Source organism: Medicago sativa, chromosome 1 (genome assembly GCF_051527215.1).
Source record: "Medicago sativa cultivar Bolivia chromosome 1, Bolivia_mono, whole genome shotgun sequence".
Lineage (NCBI taxonomy): Eukaryota > Viridiplantae > Streptophyta > Magnoliopsida > Fabales > Fabaceae > Medicago > Medicago sativa.
In genome coordinates, this window is record NC_140749.1 from 14,423,707 (window position 1) to 14,442,934 (window position 19,228).

The 19,228-nt window shown below is 34.2% G+C and overlaps 1 protein-coding gene and 1 pseudogene across 2 annotated transcripts; one reads left to right on the forward strand and one right to left on the reverse strand.

The window, feature by feature from the left end:
* Positions 1 to 268: 268 nt before the first annotated feature.
* LOC146952938 (DEAD-box ATP-dependent RNA helicase 35 pseudogene) lies at positions 269 to 4,559 on the forward strand (annotated as a pseudogene). Its single transcript, XR_015007959.1, has 2 exons — positions 269 to 411; positions 2,237 to 4,559. The product of XR_015007959.1 is annotated as a DEAD-box ATP-dependent RNA helicase 35 pseudogene (transcript).
* A 1,113-nt stretch (positions 4,560 to 5,672) lies between these two features.
* LOC146952939 (TOM1-like protein 9) lies at positions 5,673 to 16,433 on the reverse strand. The gene is made up of 10 exons (XM_085707160.1): positions 16,161 to 16,433; positions 15,037 to 15,115; positions 12,995 to 13,093; positions 12,784 to 12,897; positions 12,416 to 12,576; positions 11,629 to 11,710; positions 9,110 to 9,195; positions 8,149 to 8,352; positions 6,906 to 7,399; positions 5,673 to 6,651 (listed from the first exon to the last, which is right to left on the reverse strand). Exons 1-10 carry the CDS (start codon positions 16,259 to 16,261, stop codon positions 6,038 to 6,040), a joined length of 2,034 nt encoding a protein of 677 aa, XP_085563286.1. The 5' UTR covers positions 16,262 to 16,433; the 3' UTR covers positions 5,673 to 6,037.
* Positions 16,434 to 19,228: the final 2,795 nt, after the last annotated feature.

The window sequence follows — 19,228 nt, forward strand, 5'->3', positions numbered from 1 at the left end:
ACATATTTTTCTTCCATCAGCAATAAATAACATGTTGAAAACATAAACCAACCCTCTCTCTTAAAGGATAAAATTGTAAAAACAATAGTAATTACAAACATATTTAATACAAATATCCACTATCTTAATTCCCGTTATTTTTTCAAAAGGGCCCTATAATTAGGGACGGAGGTAGTAGACTCTTTTGGCTTTTTTGGGTTGACTTTTTTGGGTCATAAGTTTTTTAATTAATTCCTTTTAACTGCATCACGAAATTTATGTTATTAGTAGATAGCTTTAAATAAGCCCATTCAAACCTCTATATAAGCACTTTTCTACATTCGCGCTACTCAAACCTAAGAAATCTTAGAGAGCATTGTTCATCGTTGCAATCTCCACAAAACCCTAAAACTCGTTCTTCCTTCTCCTCAGGTAAGTTCTAGTACAAATCTCAATTCAATTTTCACTTGCATTCATTTTTTTTCCTAGTTTTCAATGATTGAATTTTCACTAGTATTTATTTTTTCGAAAAAGAAAGGTCGGGAATTGTTAATTAGTATTCACATTGATCACTTCGCAAAATTGCATATAAACAAACTTGTAACTGTTTTCAATGAATTGATCAATGTGACTACTAATTAACCATTCCCAACCTTTCTTTTTCGTTTCGCAATCTGAATTTGTAGATAGTTTTTGATTTTTGTTTTCGGTAAGTTTTCTATACATAAATTAGATATTTTAGGAGGTTCTATTACTATAATTTCGAGTTTGTTTTTTATTTATTGTTCTGTTTTTGTTAGTTTTTCTATTTCTTGTTACTCAAGTTTTTTGGTAGTTTAGTTATTTGTTTTGGTAGAAGGATGTAGAGAGAAGAAAACAAGGTGGAAAGTAGGTTTCGATGGTTTGCACATGTAGAGATAAGCTATGAAGCGCGGATACGGACACGAGACACGTCATGGACACTGACACGCCGACACAACTAATAATATGAAAAAATCACATGATTCAGTGTAATTTCAAGTGTCGGTGTCGGACACGACACGTGTCTGACACCGGGACACGCCTAATCTGAGGAGTGTCCGTGCTTCGTAGGAGATAAGTCATGTAGATTTTGTAGTAAGGAGAGTAGATCAGATGGAGGATAGTCAGATCACTAGAGGCGGAGGAAGACCATGAAAAACTTTAAGAGAAACTATTAAGAAAGATCTAGATATTAATGAGTTTGATCGAAATATGGTTTATGATAGAACATTATGGCATAATTTGATCCATGTAGCCGACCCCACTTAGTGGGATAAGGCTTGGTTGTTGGTGTTGTTGTTTAGTTATTTTGTTTTTGTAGAAGGGTGTAACACTTTAGCCCAGTCACTGATATGTATCCCCAAGATTGCCATGCATAAGATATAACCAACTTATGTTTCGGGTCGTTATTTTGATGAGGGTAGTTTGGGATGGTGTTTAAGAAAGCTTATTCTGTTATTGTCCTTTAGACCTTTCTTATCTATCCCGCGCTTCTAAAATGAAATTGAACTCTACATAAACAAAAATATTTACAAGTCTTAGAAAAGAGATTGCAGTAACCTTGTTTTGATGGTGGACCAATGTAGAATTCGCCTTATTTGACACTTTAATTTCTTCCTTTGTAAGTTTATGTAAATTTCATGAATTATAGCAGTTATTTTTTCTCAATAGTCATATTTTGAATGGTTTAACTTTAATCCTACAATCAATTGCTTTGATGTTCATTATGGGTTCCGATACTTTAACTGAGGGCTGCAGTGAAATATTGTAATTTTAGGTTAGTGTACATGATGGCAAATATGATTATGAATCTAGTCGATGCATATGCAGGCTTGTATTTCACAATCTAAGACATAAATTTTGATCTGAAACTGTAGTTTCGCTATTTTTCATCTTAGCCAAACCTTAATGATTAATATACTTTGAGTTTGATTGGTATCTACTTTCGCTGGTTTGCTGTTAAATTAGATCTCTCTAGCGAAAATCTATTTTCTCATAGAAATTTAGTGCGTATCTATGTGCTTATGTTCTTAATTTGAACTAGTTATATATATATATATGCTTGATATTGTGCTTATAAGTATTAAGTAAAAGTGAATCATACTTCAAGCATTACACATTTGTGCATTGTGGTTATGATTTCAAGATTAAATGTGTCTGGTTTTATTGAATTGATTTTATAGTTAAAAAAAGTGAGTATGAGCAGTATGTGATATTTTTTTCTTCCATGACACAGGAGGCCAAACAACTGTGTGAAGAAGCTTACGTGGAAGTTGATAAAGATACGATTGATCTTTAAAGCTGTTATTTGATATTTGTTAAAAACATCTTAAGATAGATAGGATCAATTTATATTGTTTGAGGTTTTTAACCAATTTTGGGATCAATATAAATTGCTTACTGAACACCTCCATCAAAATCAAAATCACAAACAAGTTTGAGCTGTCGCACTCAACACCGCTGTAGTGCTCTTCGGCCGCCAGAAACTGGGAGAAACTCCTCCATCCAATGGTAGCTAAAATGGAAGAAGATGATTATGAGGAGTATATTCCTGTGGCGAAGCGTCGCGCCATGGAAGCTCAGAAGATTCTCCAACGCAAAGGGAAATTATCTGCTCCAATAGATGATGATTCTAGAAAACTAAGTGTGGTTGAAACTAAGCCCAGTCTACTTGTTAAGGCCTCACAGTTAAAGAAAGAACAACCTGAGATTAGTGTTACAGAACAGATTGTTCAACAGGAGAAAGAGATGATTGAGAATTTGTCTGATAAAAAAACCCTTATGTCGGTTCGTGAATTAGCGAAAGGGATCACTTATAACGAACCATTGCCTACTGGGTGGAAGCCTCCTTTGCATATTAGAAGGATGACAAAGAAAGATTGTGATTTGATTCAAAAACAGTGGCATATAATTGTCAATGGTGAAGATATTCCACCCGCGATTAAGAATTTTAAGGATATGAGGTTTCCGGATCCTATTTTGAAGATGTTGAAAACCAAGGGGATTGTGCAGCCAACACCTATTCAGGTGCAAGGGCTTCCTGTTATTTTATCTGGGAGGGATATGATTGGAATTGCTTTCACGGGTTCTGGCAAAACTTTGGTTTTTGTGCTTCCAATGATCATGATGGCAATGCAGGAGGAAATTACGATGCCTATAGTTCCCGGTGAAGGTCCATTTGGTCTGATTATTTGTCCATCGAGGGAATTGGCGAGGCAAACTTATGAAGTCATTGAACAATTCTTGTTACCTTTGAAGGAATCTGGATATCCGGAGCTCAGACCTTTGCTTTGTATTGGTGGAATTGATACGAGATCACAGCTTGAGATTGTCAAGAAGGGGGTTCACATAGTTGTTGCCACGCCTGGGAGGTTGAAGGATATGTTGGCCAAGAAGAAAATGAATCTTGATAACTGCAGGTATTTAACGTTAGATGAGGCTGATCGATTGGTAGATCCGGGATTTGAAGATGATATAAGAGAAGTTTTTGATCACTTCAAAGCTCAAAGGCAGACTCTCTTGTTTTCTGCTACTATGCCAACCAAAATTCAGAATTTTGCTAGAAGTGCTTTGGTAAAACCTATTATTGTCAATGTGGGACGTGCAGGGGCGGCGAATCTTGATGTTATTCAGGAAGTAGAGTATGTCAAACAAGAGGCAAAAATTGTTTACCTCCTTGAGTGCCTACAGAAAACCCCACCTCCTGTTTTGATATTTTGTGAGAATAAGGCAGATGTCGATGACATTCATGAGTATCTTCTCTTGAAAGGAGTGGAAGCCGTGGCAATTCATGGAGACAAGGATCAGGAAGATAGAGAGTATGCTATTTCGTCATTTAAGACTGGAAAGAAGGATGTGTTGGTTGCAACTGATATTGCATCCAAAGGTTTGGATTTTCCTGATATTCAGCATGTCATTAACTACGACATGCCTGCTGAAATTGAAAATTATGTCCATAGGATTGGACGTACCGGAAGATGTGGCAAAACTGGTATAGCGACAACATTTATAAACAAGAACCAAACTGAGACAACATTGCTTGATTTGAAACACCTTTTGCAAGAAGCAAAACAGAGGATTCCCCCTGTTTTGGCTGAGCTGATTGATCCAATGGAAGATAATGAAGAAATCACTGGCATAAGTGGTGTCAAGGGATGTGCGTTTTGTTGCGGGCTTGGTCATCGTATGCGCGATTGTCCAAAATTAGAACGTCATAATAGTGTGGCAAATGCAAATAATAGGAAGGATTGTTTTGGATCTGGAGGTTACAAAGGAGAAATTTGAAAGGCACCAGCCCCTTGTTTACTGATTTTTCTTTTAACGCAACTGGCTTGTCTGCAGGTTTTCTTAAACTTTATACCATGAAATCTATCGACCTTCCTTCCTAATATTTGTACTAGTATTTAGGATATGTAGCAGATTTTGTTTTAACACCACTGGGCTATTTAAATTTTGTACCATGAAGTTTAATGGATTTCATTACATGTACCGGTGCTTTTGATAAAAAAAATTAGACTGTTTTAACTTTTAACTGAATTGTAGATTGATTTTCACCTGGATATTCCACCATGTAGTCTGGTGATTTGTCTGTACCTGATGTCTTCTGCTCTGGTAGTTTTTTGCCCAGAATGTTAATATTGTTATTGGATGTTTTGATGATTGTATGAATCAATTGATATTCAGTTTTCTTTTTGTCAAATATCATATACTCAAATCAAAATGTGCTTTTGTTGCAAACAATTTTGGATCGATGGAGGTTAGTATCGTTAAACATTGTGTTGTTTTTTATATTAATCAATGACATAATTATTATGTATTTTATTTTGATGTATAGAAAGCAACCGAGTGAAGCTTGCCTATAAAGAGAATTTTTTTTTTTTTAATATTTTGAAGTGACAAATATTTGCACTGTATTTTTCGTATTGATGACAAATATTTAGTTAGTGAAAAAATATTTGTCGTGTTTTTTACACGATTCTTAACGTTTGTCATTTTCTTTTTCTCTTCAAATTATAGGTGACAAATATTTATCTCGTATCTTTTATATTAATCATTGACAAATATTTGTTCATTGACAAATATTTGTTCTGGTTATTATATCGATGGACAGAATACAATCAAGTTAAGCTTGCTTGTGTAAAGCGGAAGAATAATGTGTAGCATGATTTGAAAGAAAACATATTATTGTGATGTATTAATAGTGTTACATATCAGAAATCTAATGCACAAGGATGAAAATTAATAGATGCTAGTTTGGTGTATTTGTTAGTATTGATTTATTTACCCATTATATAATATCTTTTTGAAACACCTACTATTTAACATTAAAATCTTTCTTCAAAAAAAAAAAACATTAAAATCATAATGCACGTGTCACATTTTTAAACGAGAGAATTACTGGCATTTTGCAGTTTAAGTAATTAGTGGCATTTACTATTTCTTATGTTTACAGTTTAGGTTTATTTAAGTTTAAAATGAGGAGGACTAAAAATTAAATTAGTTTGGATTTAATGAAATTTTCTTTGTATAATTAAAATACATCAAAACCTTAGGGGCTAGGGTTCAAACCCCGGACACCTCACTTATTCACCTTATAAGGTGAATTCTAGCCCCTAGGCTACCTGACAAAAAAAAAAAAAATACATCAAAACCTTAGGAGTACTGAAGATCAATAAAAGAAAAAATTAGAGCAGTAGCAATAATTGATTCCTATAATTTTAGTACATCCAAACATAACATAAACTATTAGGAAATCTTCAAGTCATTCCACCCAATGCCCCCGTCTTCCCATTTATTAACATCAATAAAAGATAAGGAGCAGACGAAAATAAGACCTCCATATTTTAATGTTTCCACCACATGCTCTTTCTCCCCCACTCCCAGTTCTCCATTTTTCAATGTTTCCTCTAGAATCAATTTACATCAATGCTAATTCCCAGACAAGCAAAAACAAAAAATTTGAAAACAAAAACTATTATGTATAAAATAAAAACATCACAAGTTAGCAAACGGCTAAAATGCAAACCAAGACAGTTTTTTACATGCTACCAGCTCGACCTGGAGTTGTTTTCGGCTTCACTTTTGCCATGTCCACAAGATCCCCGAATAACTTATCCTCTGGCTTGGAAGGCTTCCCCGATGGAACATAAGACGTATAACCCTGATTGGAACTGGAGTTTCGCAAATAACTATCATCTCTGACAGACATGCCATACATTTGCTGCTCAATGTATGGAACTCCCTGTTGTTGTTGTTGACCGTAGCCATAACCTGCAAATTGGTTTCCATACATCTGTTGTGGATACATAGAAGCCGCAGGACCACCTTGTGCTTGATGTGAAGCCATACCCATGTAATGACCTGCAACACCTTGCATATGCTGAGGGTGCATGCCCAATTGATTGCTTCCAACCTGGTTATTGACTGCTGACATATGGCCGTTAGCATTTGGCTGCATATACATACCACCAGCCTGGCCATAACCCATTGCTTGAGGCCCCTGATGATTTGCGGAACTCTGTACATGACTGAATTGAGGTGGTTGTGGATACTGAGGTGGTAGTGGATACTGACCACCTGCTACCGGACTGCCATTGTCGGACGGTTGAGCTTCCCAGGGAGGTGGCGGCAATGATCCACTATTTTGCGCACCTATCAAACCAAAAAATAAAAGAGTGAGGCAATGATATCTGAAGTACAAAAGCACAAACCCTAGAGTTAAATTTTCAATTCATCCATTCCACGCACCAACCCAACATATCACTTTCAATTAGTGGAGAAGGGTAAAAAAATGGTGTCTTCCAATTTTTCCATGACCCAACTAAAACACGTTTTTAGAATGAGAATGTATCTGTGAAGGAATTCACCCAGTATGAAAATAGATAAATCAAATGAAGAAATATTACCATAAGGGGAAGCTGGTTGTTGCTGTTCTGCAACCTGACCATTCCATGCAGGAGCTGTACTTTGTGTATGCAGTGATTGCTCATACCGAGGTAAACCTGCATTTGGCACATTTCCATTGGGGTAAAATCCACCTTGAGATGTGAATGTCTGCTGCTGTTGTTGATATTGGGGAGTAAATGGACCAGATTGGCCACCAACATTGGGTTGTTGGGTTGGCTGAGTATTGGCAGACGTAGGTGCATTGTCTCCACTAGAAAGCATATCAAAAAGAACAAGGGCATTCTGATCATTTACAGGAGTGGCAGGTGGTTGTTCTCCTAGAGGAACAAGAGCAAGTGAAGTATCTGCTTTTGGTGAGTCATAGTTATCACCACTGAGCAGGTCCCACTTGGGATCAGCTTTGGCAGGTACCGCTGAACCATTGGAAGTAGCTGGCGCAGGAAGCATTAACTGATTCAATGTTTGGGACCCTGCTTCAGCACCAGAAGAGGACCTGCACATATATGTTGGTTAACTTGTATGATAAGAGTCATAACCATCACATTAGTCCGGTTAAGTTGAAAATATTTTGTATGTCACTTCATGTGTATATATAAAATAACAAATGTAGCCTGCAGTGGGACACTAAAACAGCGACTTTGATGGTCGCGTATAATATGTCTTGAGTGCAATAGCCTCTATCTTACACACAAATTATCTAAGTCATCATAATGACTAATAAAACTGAACTATTCGAAGGCACGGAACTTCACAGAGCATCAACTTAAACTCATTTCAATCTATATGTCCATATCAGATAGATAAACTTCATGTTTATACACAACATATTTCGGTTTTGTACGTTACTTCATAATTATATTATACATACATAAAATAACAAAAGTAGCCTGCGGCGGGACATAAAAACGGTGACTTTGATGGTCGTATATAACATGTCTCAAGTGCAATAACCTCCATCTTACACACATAATGACTAATAAAACCAAACTATTCGGAGGAAGAGCATCAACTAAAACTCGATTTCGGTCTATACGTTCATATCTGATTGATAAACTACTCCCAACATCAAAGATATAATTCCAGTAAAAATAACATGAACATATTGCCAGGAGAAACATTACTAATGGATCAAATAGATTCTCATAAGATGAAAAGATTCTCATAAGATGAAACGAATAACGAGTGTAGATAATAATATATACGAGCAAAGCAATAATGTAAAGAAAAGACAGGCAGGATTACCTCCCATCAGTTTGTTTGCCAGTATCTCCAGTATCAACCAAAGGAGCATCAATATCTACAAGTTGCCGAGCAGATGCAGGCTTTGAATCCTCTATCTGATTTCCATTTTGAGTAGAAGTTCCTGACAAAATAGATTCATGCCTGGCAAGTAGACGCTGCAGATCATCATTGAGAGCTAGTCCCTGGCATAGCAGTGATTCATCCCTGGAAAAATACAGAGAAAACAACATAGTAGGAACATTTTTATATTGTTTGTATAAAAAGATAATTTTTACTAAGAATACGATTTCAAGCATATACAGAATATCAAATGTGGTCATCAATAATTATAATCGATAGGACTGTAGATCCACATTCTAATGTAGAAATATAATTATAATCGATAGGACTGTAGACCCACATTCTAATGTAGAAAGAAGCTCAGAGTGTGGAAGGTCTACATAGGAGGCACTTAAGGGCTGATTACTTTTTAACAACATATTCAATTTTCGTTTTAAATTTTTACTTTGTATGTGGGTCACAAGAATGGCATTTGAATGTGGGTCACTATAATGGCATTTGATTATGAATTCTCTTTTTAATTGTGATAGAGAGTAGATGGAAGCTAACTAGAGAGAGAGCACTTCTGGAAACAACGAAAAAATATATTTTTTAAAATTTTCAAAATTATTCAATCTATTTAAAATACATTTCAAAAACTTCCATAATGTTTTGTCTAATGTTTATAATTATACTGAAAATGGGAGCAGAAAATGCTACAAGTAAATGGACCCTTAGTTAGCATTAAGCACCCCTGGATACACATAAAACAAAGGTCATAGGCTTGACCTAAGGAGTCGAGCAAACGCTCTAGTGTTCCACTGAGCTCTTCCAATTTCAACAAAAATATCAGCAATCAGAACTAAAATTTATGGTTTCTTATCAATTTCATAATATCATAGAAGGGGACGTGAGGCCTTACGTAGTTGAGTTTACAAGGTGTACCACTCTTTGCTTGTATGTTCTACACTGCTCCACCAAATCAACAATAACCTCCTGTCTAAGCCCCTGAAACAGAAAGCAAAGGACATACGTAATGTAAAATAGGAATTTACACTTTACAACATGATAATCAATAGTCTCTTGAGCTTAAATGTTGAAAGGAAGGCATATTCAGACTTCAAGAACAAGTTCAGAAGGGGAAACATGGAAAAGGATGGAAAGAATGCATGCACATTAGCTGACATTGTACTATTGTTTAGATTTCTTAAAATAGGATGGAATAGTTTATAGGATAGGAGTATAGGACTATTTCAGTAAAGCTACAAATCTTACTATTATATCCACTTCTCAAACAATGGAATGCATACAACTGCATTCCATCACAAATAGCCCAAATAACGGAACGAAATTTCTTTCCATTCCATCCCACTCTTTGTTTCCACTTCAATACTATTAATTAAGAGAAATCCAAACATAGCCTCAGGATTCAAAATAAATTATCAGATGGTTGTTTGACAGTCATGAACACCTGATTTAAATTTGCAACTTCAAGTGTCTAAATTGTTCTTCCATAGAAAATATATCCATAGAATAAATTGTTCTTCCATAGAAAATATAATTATAACAATGTAACTTAACACCTGTAATGTTTTTGAATTAAGGAAATTTACAAAGACACACCAAATAAACTGCATATATAATATCAATTAAAAAAACAAAATGTGCTGCAGTATTTTGTCTAGAATAGATAATGAAAATATATATTTTCAAGCTGATAATCGCCCCAACAGAGAATAGACTGTTAATTCATTTGACAGACCAAAATATGATTGGGCAAGTTGCAATTTTCATCTCTATAGCTTCTACAAAGTTTTCTGCTCCGCTTGGAGGTGAAAACAAAACGAGAAAAAATAAATGAAAGGAAAAATAATAGAAATAACAGGTAGATTTTATATACTGTCTGGATTAATAGAAAATGGGAAGAATAATAAACTCCTCACTGTTTGTTTGAATGAATGAAAAATTGAAAGAAAGAATCTGAGAAATGAGTGTAATCGTGTTTTTAATCTGTTGATAAAAAATGTTTTAATGTAGAGAAGTGAAACCAAGGGCATTTAGGACTTTTATCAAAAGATGCTCCTATTAACTAGATTCCCGCGGGTAGGGGTGTAAGTGGTTCGGACAAAACCAACGAAACCGAAAGTCCAAACTGAACCAAATCGTAAAAATATCCAACCTTGTTTGGTTCGGTTTGAAACCGATCCGAACCAATCGAAACCGATCTAGTTTGGTTTGGTTCATGGATTTTCATTTCGAGATCCGTGAAACCGATGAGCCAATCCGATGATAACCACACTCCTTATTTTACTAATATTATCCTACCTCACACAAACTTATGGTTATTGGTTAGGCCCAAAATTAAACATAAAATACTTTATAATCCATTCACTAAAAAGAAACCCTAGTTGTCAGCCATACTCCTTTAATTTCAGTTTCCATGGATTTGTTATTTTGACTATGTTTTAATTTTAGGATGTTCTTTTTGGAATTTTTGTCTTTGTTGATGAATGATGCATGTATGGATCATGAATGATTGAAATATTTGAGTTTGATGAAGTTATTTTTGAAGAATGATGGATGAATGAATCTATGATCATATGTATGAAATATTGAGTAAGGTTAGTCATAAAATGTTGTTTGAAAAATAGTGAACATGAAAAAACAAAATATGAAATACAATTATACAAAGTTCTATAAAATATTTTGTGAGAATATTTTTTTTTTTTAATTGTACTTTTAAATAAACCGATCAACCGAACCAATCCAAACCGAACCAAACCGATTAGTTTGGTTCGGTTTCTTTTTTGAAAAACAGTGAAAACCGAACCAATTCAAACCGATGAAGGTTTCATCGGTTCGGACATTTTTTTGACTGAAAACCAATCCAAACCGAACCGTTACACCCCTACCCGCGGGGTAGGGGCAGGAAAACTTTTTGATGTGTAACCTGCGAGAAGTTTTATATCCCCCACATTTTAGCATGTAATCAAATGCTTATGTTTCATCCGCAAATTCTTCAGTTAATTTCAGTCACTGCCAATTTATTTCATTGTTTTCTACTTTTATAATCATAGTTATCACTAGAGGAAACCTATACTTGTTTCATCCCACAAATATGTTACAACCACACCCTGTGAATAACTACCCATATCAGCATAAAGTGCCCAAAGACTACAAGGGAAGGGAACAGCAAAAAAAAAGGTCAGTTAATTGAGTAATAAATTGACGATAATCATTAAGGGATCCTCAAAACAAAGTGGGGACTGATGACTATGATTTGTTCTAGGATTTAAAAACACATTAACCAAATAAAGGGAATAAGTTGAATGCATTCTTAATCATATAAGTCATACCTATAAGCTTCACAACTATTCCAACAAAAAGTATTTTGATTCATATTTTTCATCATAATATGAATGTTTGAATCGAGCAACTTACTTCTTTGTTGTTAGGATCTATTGCATTCAGCATTTCCGCAAGAACATCCATAATACCATGTGCATTCTGTATTTCAGTCAAACTGGGAAAGAAGTACTAATTAAAACACAAAATGCATATATATAAATAACAAATACTTCATCATTATAATTATACTAATAAAAGTACCTACTGAAAGTACAATATGCTAAGTGCATGATGAATATGTGAATCAAGTTTAAATTACACGGAGATATGTACAGCTTAATTACTTATATTTGAAAAATCAGTGCATGAACAGTTAAAAAGACACTAATGAATGTATCAAGACTAGCATTTTTCACATATCATATAAAGTGAAAAACAGGACAATGAATTCAAAGAATAAGCAGAATAAAAAAAAATGGAGAATGTGTTTAAAATCAGATTCCTCCTTTAAGCCAAATTTTGCATATTACTCATTTTTATCACTGATTACAAAAACACCACCAGACTTTAGTTTATTCTTGAGAGATTCTGCAACAACCATTAAAAAAATGCATGGCTAGGCCAATCATAAAAAAGAGTAGACAGCTACAAATGTGACGTACAAACTACAAAGAAAATATGTCACTGGTAATAGATATGATCATCAACTTGCAGGTTATGATCCTATATGAAACTAGAAGTATACAGAACCATGATGTCAGACATAAAAAATGATCCAAATACTGAACTAGTGTTTGGCAAATCAATAACTCTATATGGAGACTATAAAATCTAGGTCAACCACCTTTTAGATAACAAAGTAAAGGACTTACAAACATACCTTAGCGTTGGAAATTCAGATTCTGCAGAGGCCTCAGCTGCGTCTGGCCGAGCATCCGCGTCACGTATGTTTGGAGGGTATGAAGTCAATGGTTGTGTTTGTGGAGGAGTGAATACAGGTGCAGATTGTTCAGATCTCTGAGGGAATACTGCCCCGGCACGCTGAAATAAGCAAATCCTTTCCATAATAAAAAATAGACAAAAACTAAATTTTATGAAGGAAAACGTGTAAATATTCAAAGAGTAACAGATCACACTCAAAACCCATACAAAAGTGTTAAATTGATTTATCTCTCGAGTTTTTTTTCCTCCACGCAATCCCAAGAGGAATATTTGGCAACTATGTAAAAGGTTTGTAGTAAACATTACCAGCAGTTCCTGGTATGCAGCATAGTATTGTGGATATCTTGCCCTCGGTCCTCCAAAAGCTTCTTGCCAAGTATCTACAAGAAGCAGTATCTTCTCTTTGACATGAAAATCAGGCTACAATTGATATGACAAATAGCATCAACACATTTTACAATATGAAAGCAGATACAACATAGGAAAACAGTCAAAACATCTGAGAAACTATACATACCTTTTTCTTTACTATTTTCACCATCTCATGAAGCACGTCTCTCTCTGCAACATGCATGTGAACAATATCTCCACAGTTCTTTATAATTGTTTCCAGCAACTAGAAAGCAGACCAACATGAAAACAAATAAGTTTTTCTGATTTTCAAATATATAGACATTTAAATTTTATCTGGATTATAGAGACATCATTTGGACATGTAGTAAGGTACTCCGGTGGTTTAGTTTTCCATATTTTAACATAAAATCTTAATGACAGGCGTCTGATGAAGCTTATTTGAACAAGCAGTGACAATCTGACATGTAATTTAAGGCCATATTTGAGATGATGGAGTAGTTGGGGTAATCTATAATAGAAAATATAGTTGAATCTCGACTTAGGTGCTTTGGGCATGTGTGGAGCAAACTTGTAGCTTCCATAGTAAGCAGGGTAATTAAGATGGAGGGCAACGTCATTGCTAGAGAGAGGTAGAGGAAGGCCAAAAAAACTTATGGGTAAAACAATAACTAGAGTTAGAGGCCAATGGATTGGCTATAAACAAGATATATGATATGATGTTATGGTGTGGTTTGATCCATTTAGTCAACCCCACCTAGTGGGATAAAACTTGGCTTCTATTGTTGTTGTCATTGCTGTATGGACAATTGGAGTAGTGAGGTCATTAATTGAGTAGCATGGTAAAGAACTCAACCATATGTTTGGGAGGTTTCTTTAATATTAGAATGGGATGTTTAATGAAGTTTGTTCAAACCACTCAATTCCGTTCAAGCTTCCATATTTTCATAAATCCCTTCTTTGTAATGGAAAGCTTCTCACTATTTTTATATGATCATCATGTACAATTACAATCCTGAACATTCTACGTTTCTTTCTTCCCCATTTTAGCATTTCTAAATAAGAGCTATGCAACTTTGTAGTTTTTCACAAAACTGTTATTAACTTCTGCACATTAAAAAGCTCATCAATTGATTAATGACTAAGGCAGGTAGATGTTTTGAACAATCTGTAAGGTTTGACAAATTATGAAACACCAAGGTTAAAATCCATAAAACACTAGCTGAAATGGCCTAAAATTATTTTATTAAAGGAAGATTTGTATTTGAAGGCCTGGTAGCACAGCCTTTTACGTAATTATGCTGAGGTTTTTATTTGAAGCTTACACGGTCTATGTAGAACTTACTAAGGAGAAATGCAACACTGGTAGGATGATTGTCTCACGCTTGAAAGATTAGATAAACTTCTTCCAATTCCATGTTTTCAGTAATAATAGATATTAAATTTCCAATCCATTCTACTATATTGATTACCATCAAGACTTTCAATTCCAAACAACATATAGGAACTTCCCCCCACTACTTCCAAACAACACAGCTGTCTGTATATATTTACCGTTCTGCTTGATATCATATTCTAAATCCACTTTTTTCATAATGGTTTAGCCTACAAATTTTATAAATTTTCCTTCATTTCTAACTAATTGACTGCACCCTATATGATCAACTCAGTTTTCTGGGCTCTGAAAATGGTCTTATACACACAAATCTAAACCATCAAAGGCAAGTTTACTGGTATCATTCTCTGCTCATTGTAGTCTAAATCAAATATTTATTTTAGATAATCATATAGAATACAAAATTTACTGCAACTTTAGGCTCTTCGTCTCTGTTATATTTTGATTGACTATTTTAGAGAAACATCTAACGAAGTTGTTCCTTGATGCAAAAACAAAAGTACTTCCTATGATTTTTTACTGATGAAAAGGAAAGAAAAGAAACCTTAACACAAACTAAAACAAGTAATACTAATTATTATAACTAAGGAACAAAATGTTTGGAAATTAGTCAACTTTTTAAAGTTTAGGAGGTCAAAATAGATTTAATACAGTTGAAGAAATGATGCATAAATCCAAAAGCATCTTCTTGGACAATATTAACATCAGGCAATGATACACAAAATCCAAAAGCTTCTTCTTGACAAATATTAACATGAGGATTTAAAAATAAATAAATGAATAAATATGTATTAAAGTGCTCCTTCACTTACAGTTAGTGCAAGGAGTTGAACTTTAGAATTTCTACTTCCAATCCGCTTCTTGATACCTTTGACAACATCCTTTGCTTGCCTAATAACCATAACCAAACTGAATTCTCAATATATGGAAGTATAAACCAAGAGCAAAACTCAAACATCATACGTCAAATATTCAAATTTCGGTGTATAAACATAGAAGCTAGTAGAAAGTAGAAACACGAACTATGAAATACACCACCTAGTTCTCCCATTTACCAAAACATAGAAACCACGCAATAAAATTCAAACGTTAAAAATGCATATGTAAGACCCAAAGTTTGAAATATACGAAAAATAAGAAAAAATCGGGCACATATATTACAGCAGGCTTATAATTTATACTCATATAATTTCACATAGAAGATTTAGCAGCAAATTAATTCCACTAGCACACAACATATGTGTGCACGTATGTAGTCACACACAAATTAGTAGAACCCACAGAAGCTATCTGTCAACTAATCAAGCCATGTTTTGATAAACAACTTAATTTGCAGCTTATAGCATAAACGCTTACGTATAAACTATTTCTATAACAAAGGGTAAATTTAAATAGTTTGCGTAAAAGCTATAAGATGTTTTCATAAACTAACTTAGAGAGCTTACGAAAATAAGCTGAACACAGTGTTGTTAAATAGCACCTATAGCAGCGCTATACCGCTATAGAGTCGCAAAATTAGGACAAACCGCTATTGTTCTGTGATACACTGTTAAATAATGTTAAACGGTGGTTATAGTGGCGTGGCGTGGCGCTATATAGGACTATTAACAATCCGCCAATTTCCTCTATCCGCTGTCTGCAATTGACAAACACTGATTGAAAATAGCGAATGAATATGTCATAAGTTGTTTCCACAAGTACTTCCAAACAATCTCACAAGTGATTATATGCAATAAAAGCACTAAATCTCAGAATTTTGAAGCACGTAATTAAAATTAGCTTATACACGTAGACATTCAGAGAATTCGTTGATCCATTCCAAACTCCACACTAAAACCTACCTCAAATTTCATTGTTCTTTCCAAATAATGCAAAGAGTAAAATAAAAAAAAACGATGAAACCAAGAAAGAACAAAGAACGCGAGGGAGCACGTACCCAGGATCATGATTGAGCATGTCACAGATCTCGATGTTCATGGCCCAATCGGGACCGATGAGCATATCGCTCGTGGCGCGTTCAACCATAGAATTCACCATCTCCGATCACCGACGAAGAAAATTCAAAACAGAATTGGATCGGTTATTTTCCGACGACCGTAGACCGAACCACCGATGCGATCGGAGAAAGATTCCGGCGATGAATTTGGAAGATTGTGGTAGTTTTGTGATACCGTTGGAAGAAAGGTTTGGGGTTAGAATTGGAAATTTTGAAGGGAAAGAACAACGATCTTGTTATTATAAGAATGTGCCACGTGTCGTAAGTGATGCCGTTGGTTTTGAAGACTGATTTTGATCAATGATGATCTTACGTAGACATGCCTAGGTAACCCACATGTAGAGGAATGGGGACCATGTCCTTCCTTTATAGGGGATAACACAACCATTATTTTTTAAATAAAAAATAAAGTATAAGAGAATAATTTTGATTTATAATCAATCTGAGACTTTTATAAACGATAATCGTTTAAGTACAACTCAATTGATAAAAAATTGTATAGATATATGATGTTAGGTGAAGATTGAAATTTTCAATTCTTCATTTTTTTTCCTCGCATTTAGTGTGTGTAGTTTCATTGTTTCTTTGGTTACAAGGCTAAGAAAGAAAAACACAAAAAAGAAATTTACAATCTACGTAACTAAGTTCTCACAGTATCTGTTGCTAAAAGGTATGAGAAGCATGTGAAGGAGAGATGTAAATCATGGTATATGAAGAAGAAACTCCAAGTTTTGCTAAAAAGTTAGAACACTTTATTGTCTTACAAAGGATGTGAGCAATGGATAAGATTCGGTCAAAGTTGAAGAGATTCCTAATGTCATGAATTTAGGTAGCATACTTATGGTATCGGTATGTGGATGTTAGCTCCTTGAAAATGTTAACACAATGGAGGAGATCGGAATAGCAAATAATATCTTGGAAGTTCATGTCTCTAGCCAACGAAAACCGCCCGATGAATATATAGCATGAAACTCAGCTAGAAGGATGTCAATGACACCTGCAATGTAGCGTGAGAAACCTGAAATCCATGTCTTTGAAGGATGACGTAGTAAGCCTTCAAAACCTGCTCTGATGGCGTTGTCAAGACAATTGTCATCAACATTGTTAATCACTGAGATATGATTAAATGTTTCCAGATGACCCATATATTCAATGTGTTAGACAAACTTCTAGCTTCCATGGCAAGGCGGTAAGGTGGGATTGGGGTATTTAAGAATCAATTAGAGTTTTTATTTCTCCAAGATCATTGTAATAGACAAGTTTCAATGTGAGTTTCGTTGTTAAACTCATTAGAATAAAAAAGAACAATCAATTACAAGTCACTATTGTATGATTTAAGTAGATATAATAAAAGTCAAATTTTGTAACGATAAAATATTTATAATTTTTTTTAAGAGGCTAAGATAAAATATTTATAATTAATTGACAATGCAAAAGATCTTTATGCTACATGCACATATGAATTAAATTCAAAATATATTCTTATCACTCTCCAAATTTGTCCTTGAACTATAAAAATATAAGTAGTTCCTACAATATTTTCAACTCATGAAATTAATCGCCAAACTATTACCATTGTAGTGATTAACTTGATAGATTAATAATAATTTAAGGACTACTCATTGTATTCCTAGTTCAAGAACTATTAGAAGAGATAGTGATAATTTAAAGACTAAATTGGTTGATTTATTCTTAATAAAAATCATATTACTTCCGTCCATAATTATAAGACCCTTTTGTAAAAAAAAAATTATTTATTTTTATAAGACCTCTTTGGTATTTCCAAGTATATTAATTATTTCTTTACCAACATATCCTTATTAATTTTGCATCTTTTTCTTCAATCAACAATAAATATTATGTTAAAAACATAAATTAACTCCTCTCTTAAGGATAAAATTGTAAAAATAATAGTAACTACATACAAATTTAATATTACAACCAACTTTCTTAATCTCCGTACTTTTGACAAAAGGTTCCTATATTTAAGGACGGAAGTAGTAGCATCCAATTTAGGACTGTGTGTAGGTTTTCTCGTAATGGTAAGCGTGTTGCGGAGTACTCCTTCCGGTCACTATTATAAGCAAAATTTCACTTTTTATATACATTCAATAATTAATGTATCTAGTCTATAATAAAGACTAAATACATTGATTATTGAATGTATCTAAAAAGTGAAATTTTACTTATAATAGTGACCGGAGGGAGTATGATTTAAGTAGATATAATAAAAGTCAAATTTTGTAACTATAGAATAAATCCAGCAAGAATAACTAATTGCACTATCATGTCCCAAAATAGGTTAGATAGGCTAAAAAAAATACATGGACACTAATACTAATTTTGAGACAATTATGAGTTAAATAAATTGGCATTCAAAATTTCTTTCCAGAAATAAGTGTCAAATTTCAAGCAAACAGATGAATATATCTCAACTCAAGTCCCTAATTTCAAATAAAGAGCTATTTTAGGCCAAACAAGAGGCTAACATGTAATAATCACAGACTAGCAGTGATTTTGGACCAGAACTTTCTTCACGTTTTTTTAAAACCAAAAGAAACCTAGGCATCAAATTTCATGTTACTTGAACAAGTGCACCTCATATTAGATCCCTCCAAAAGAAAGGTTTGTCTTGGAGTTTGGAGGGAAAAGTTTTGGAGGAATGAGATTAAAGGAAAAAATATAGAAATCTTTAAAAAAAAGAAATTTTGAGAATCACAACTACTTATTATGAATGTTCATAATCACAAGATCATGTTGAAAAGGAATTAAGGTGAATATGGAACACCAAGGGTTGTCGTGGTCCTAAGAGCCGGCGGCGGTTCAAACCACTGCTATTCCAAATTGCACAGCTACACTTACGTCGTGGATCCAAGCGTCGTCAACATTAATTGTGGCGGTTTAAACACCTGCCACAATCCGCCATATGATAACAAAAATTAAATTTTTTAACTTGTCGAGGCGGTTCAAATGCCGCTAAATTACGTATTTTTGGTTTTTCTTTAACG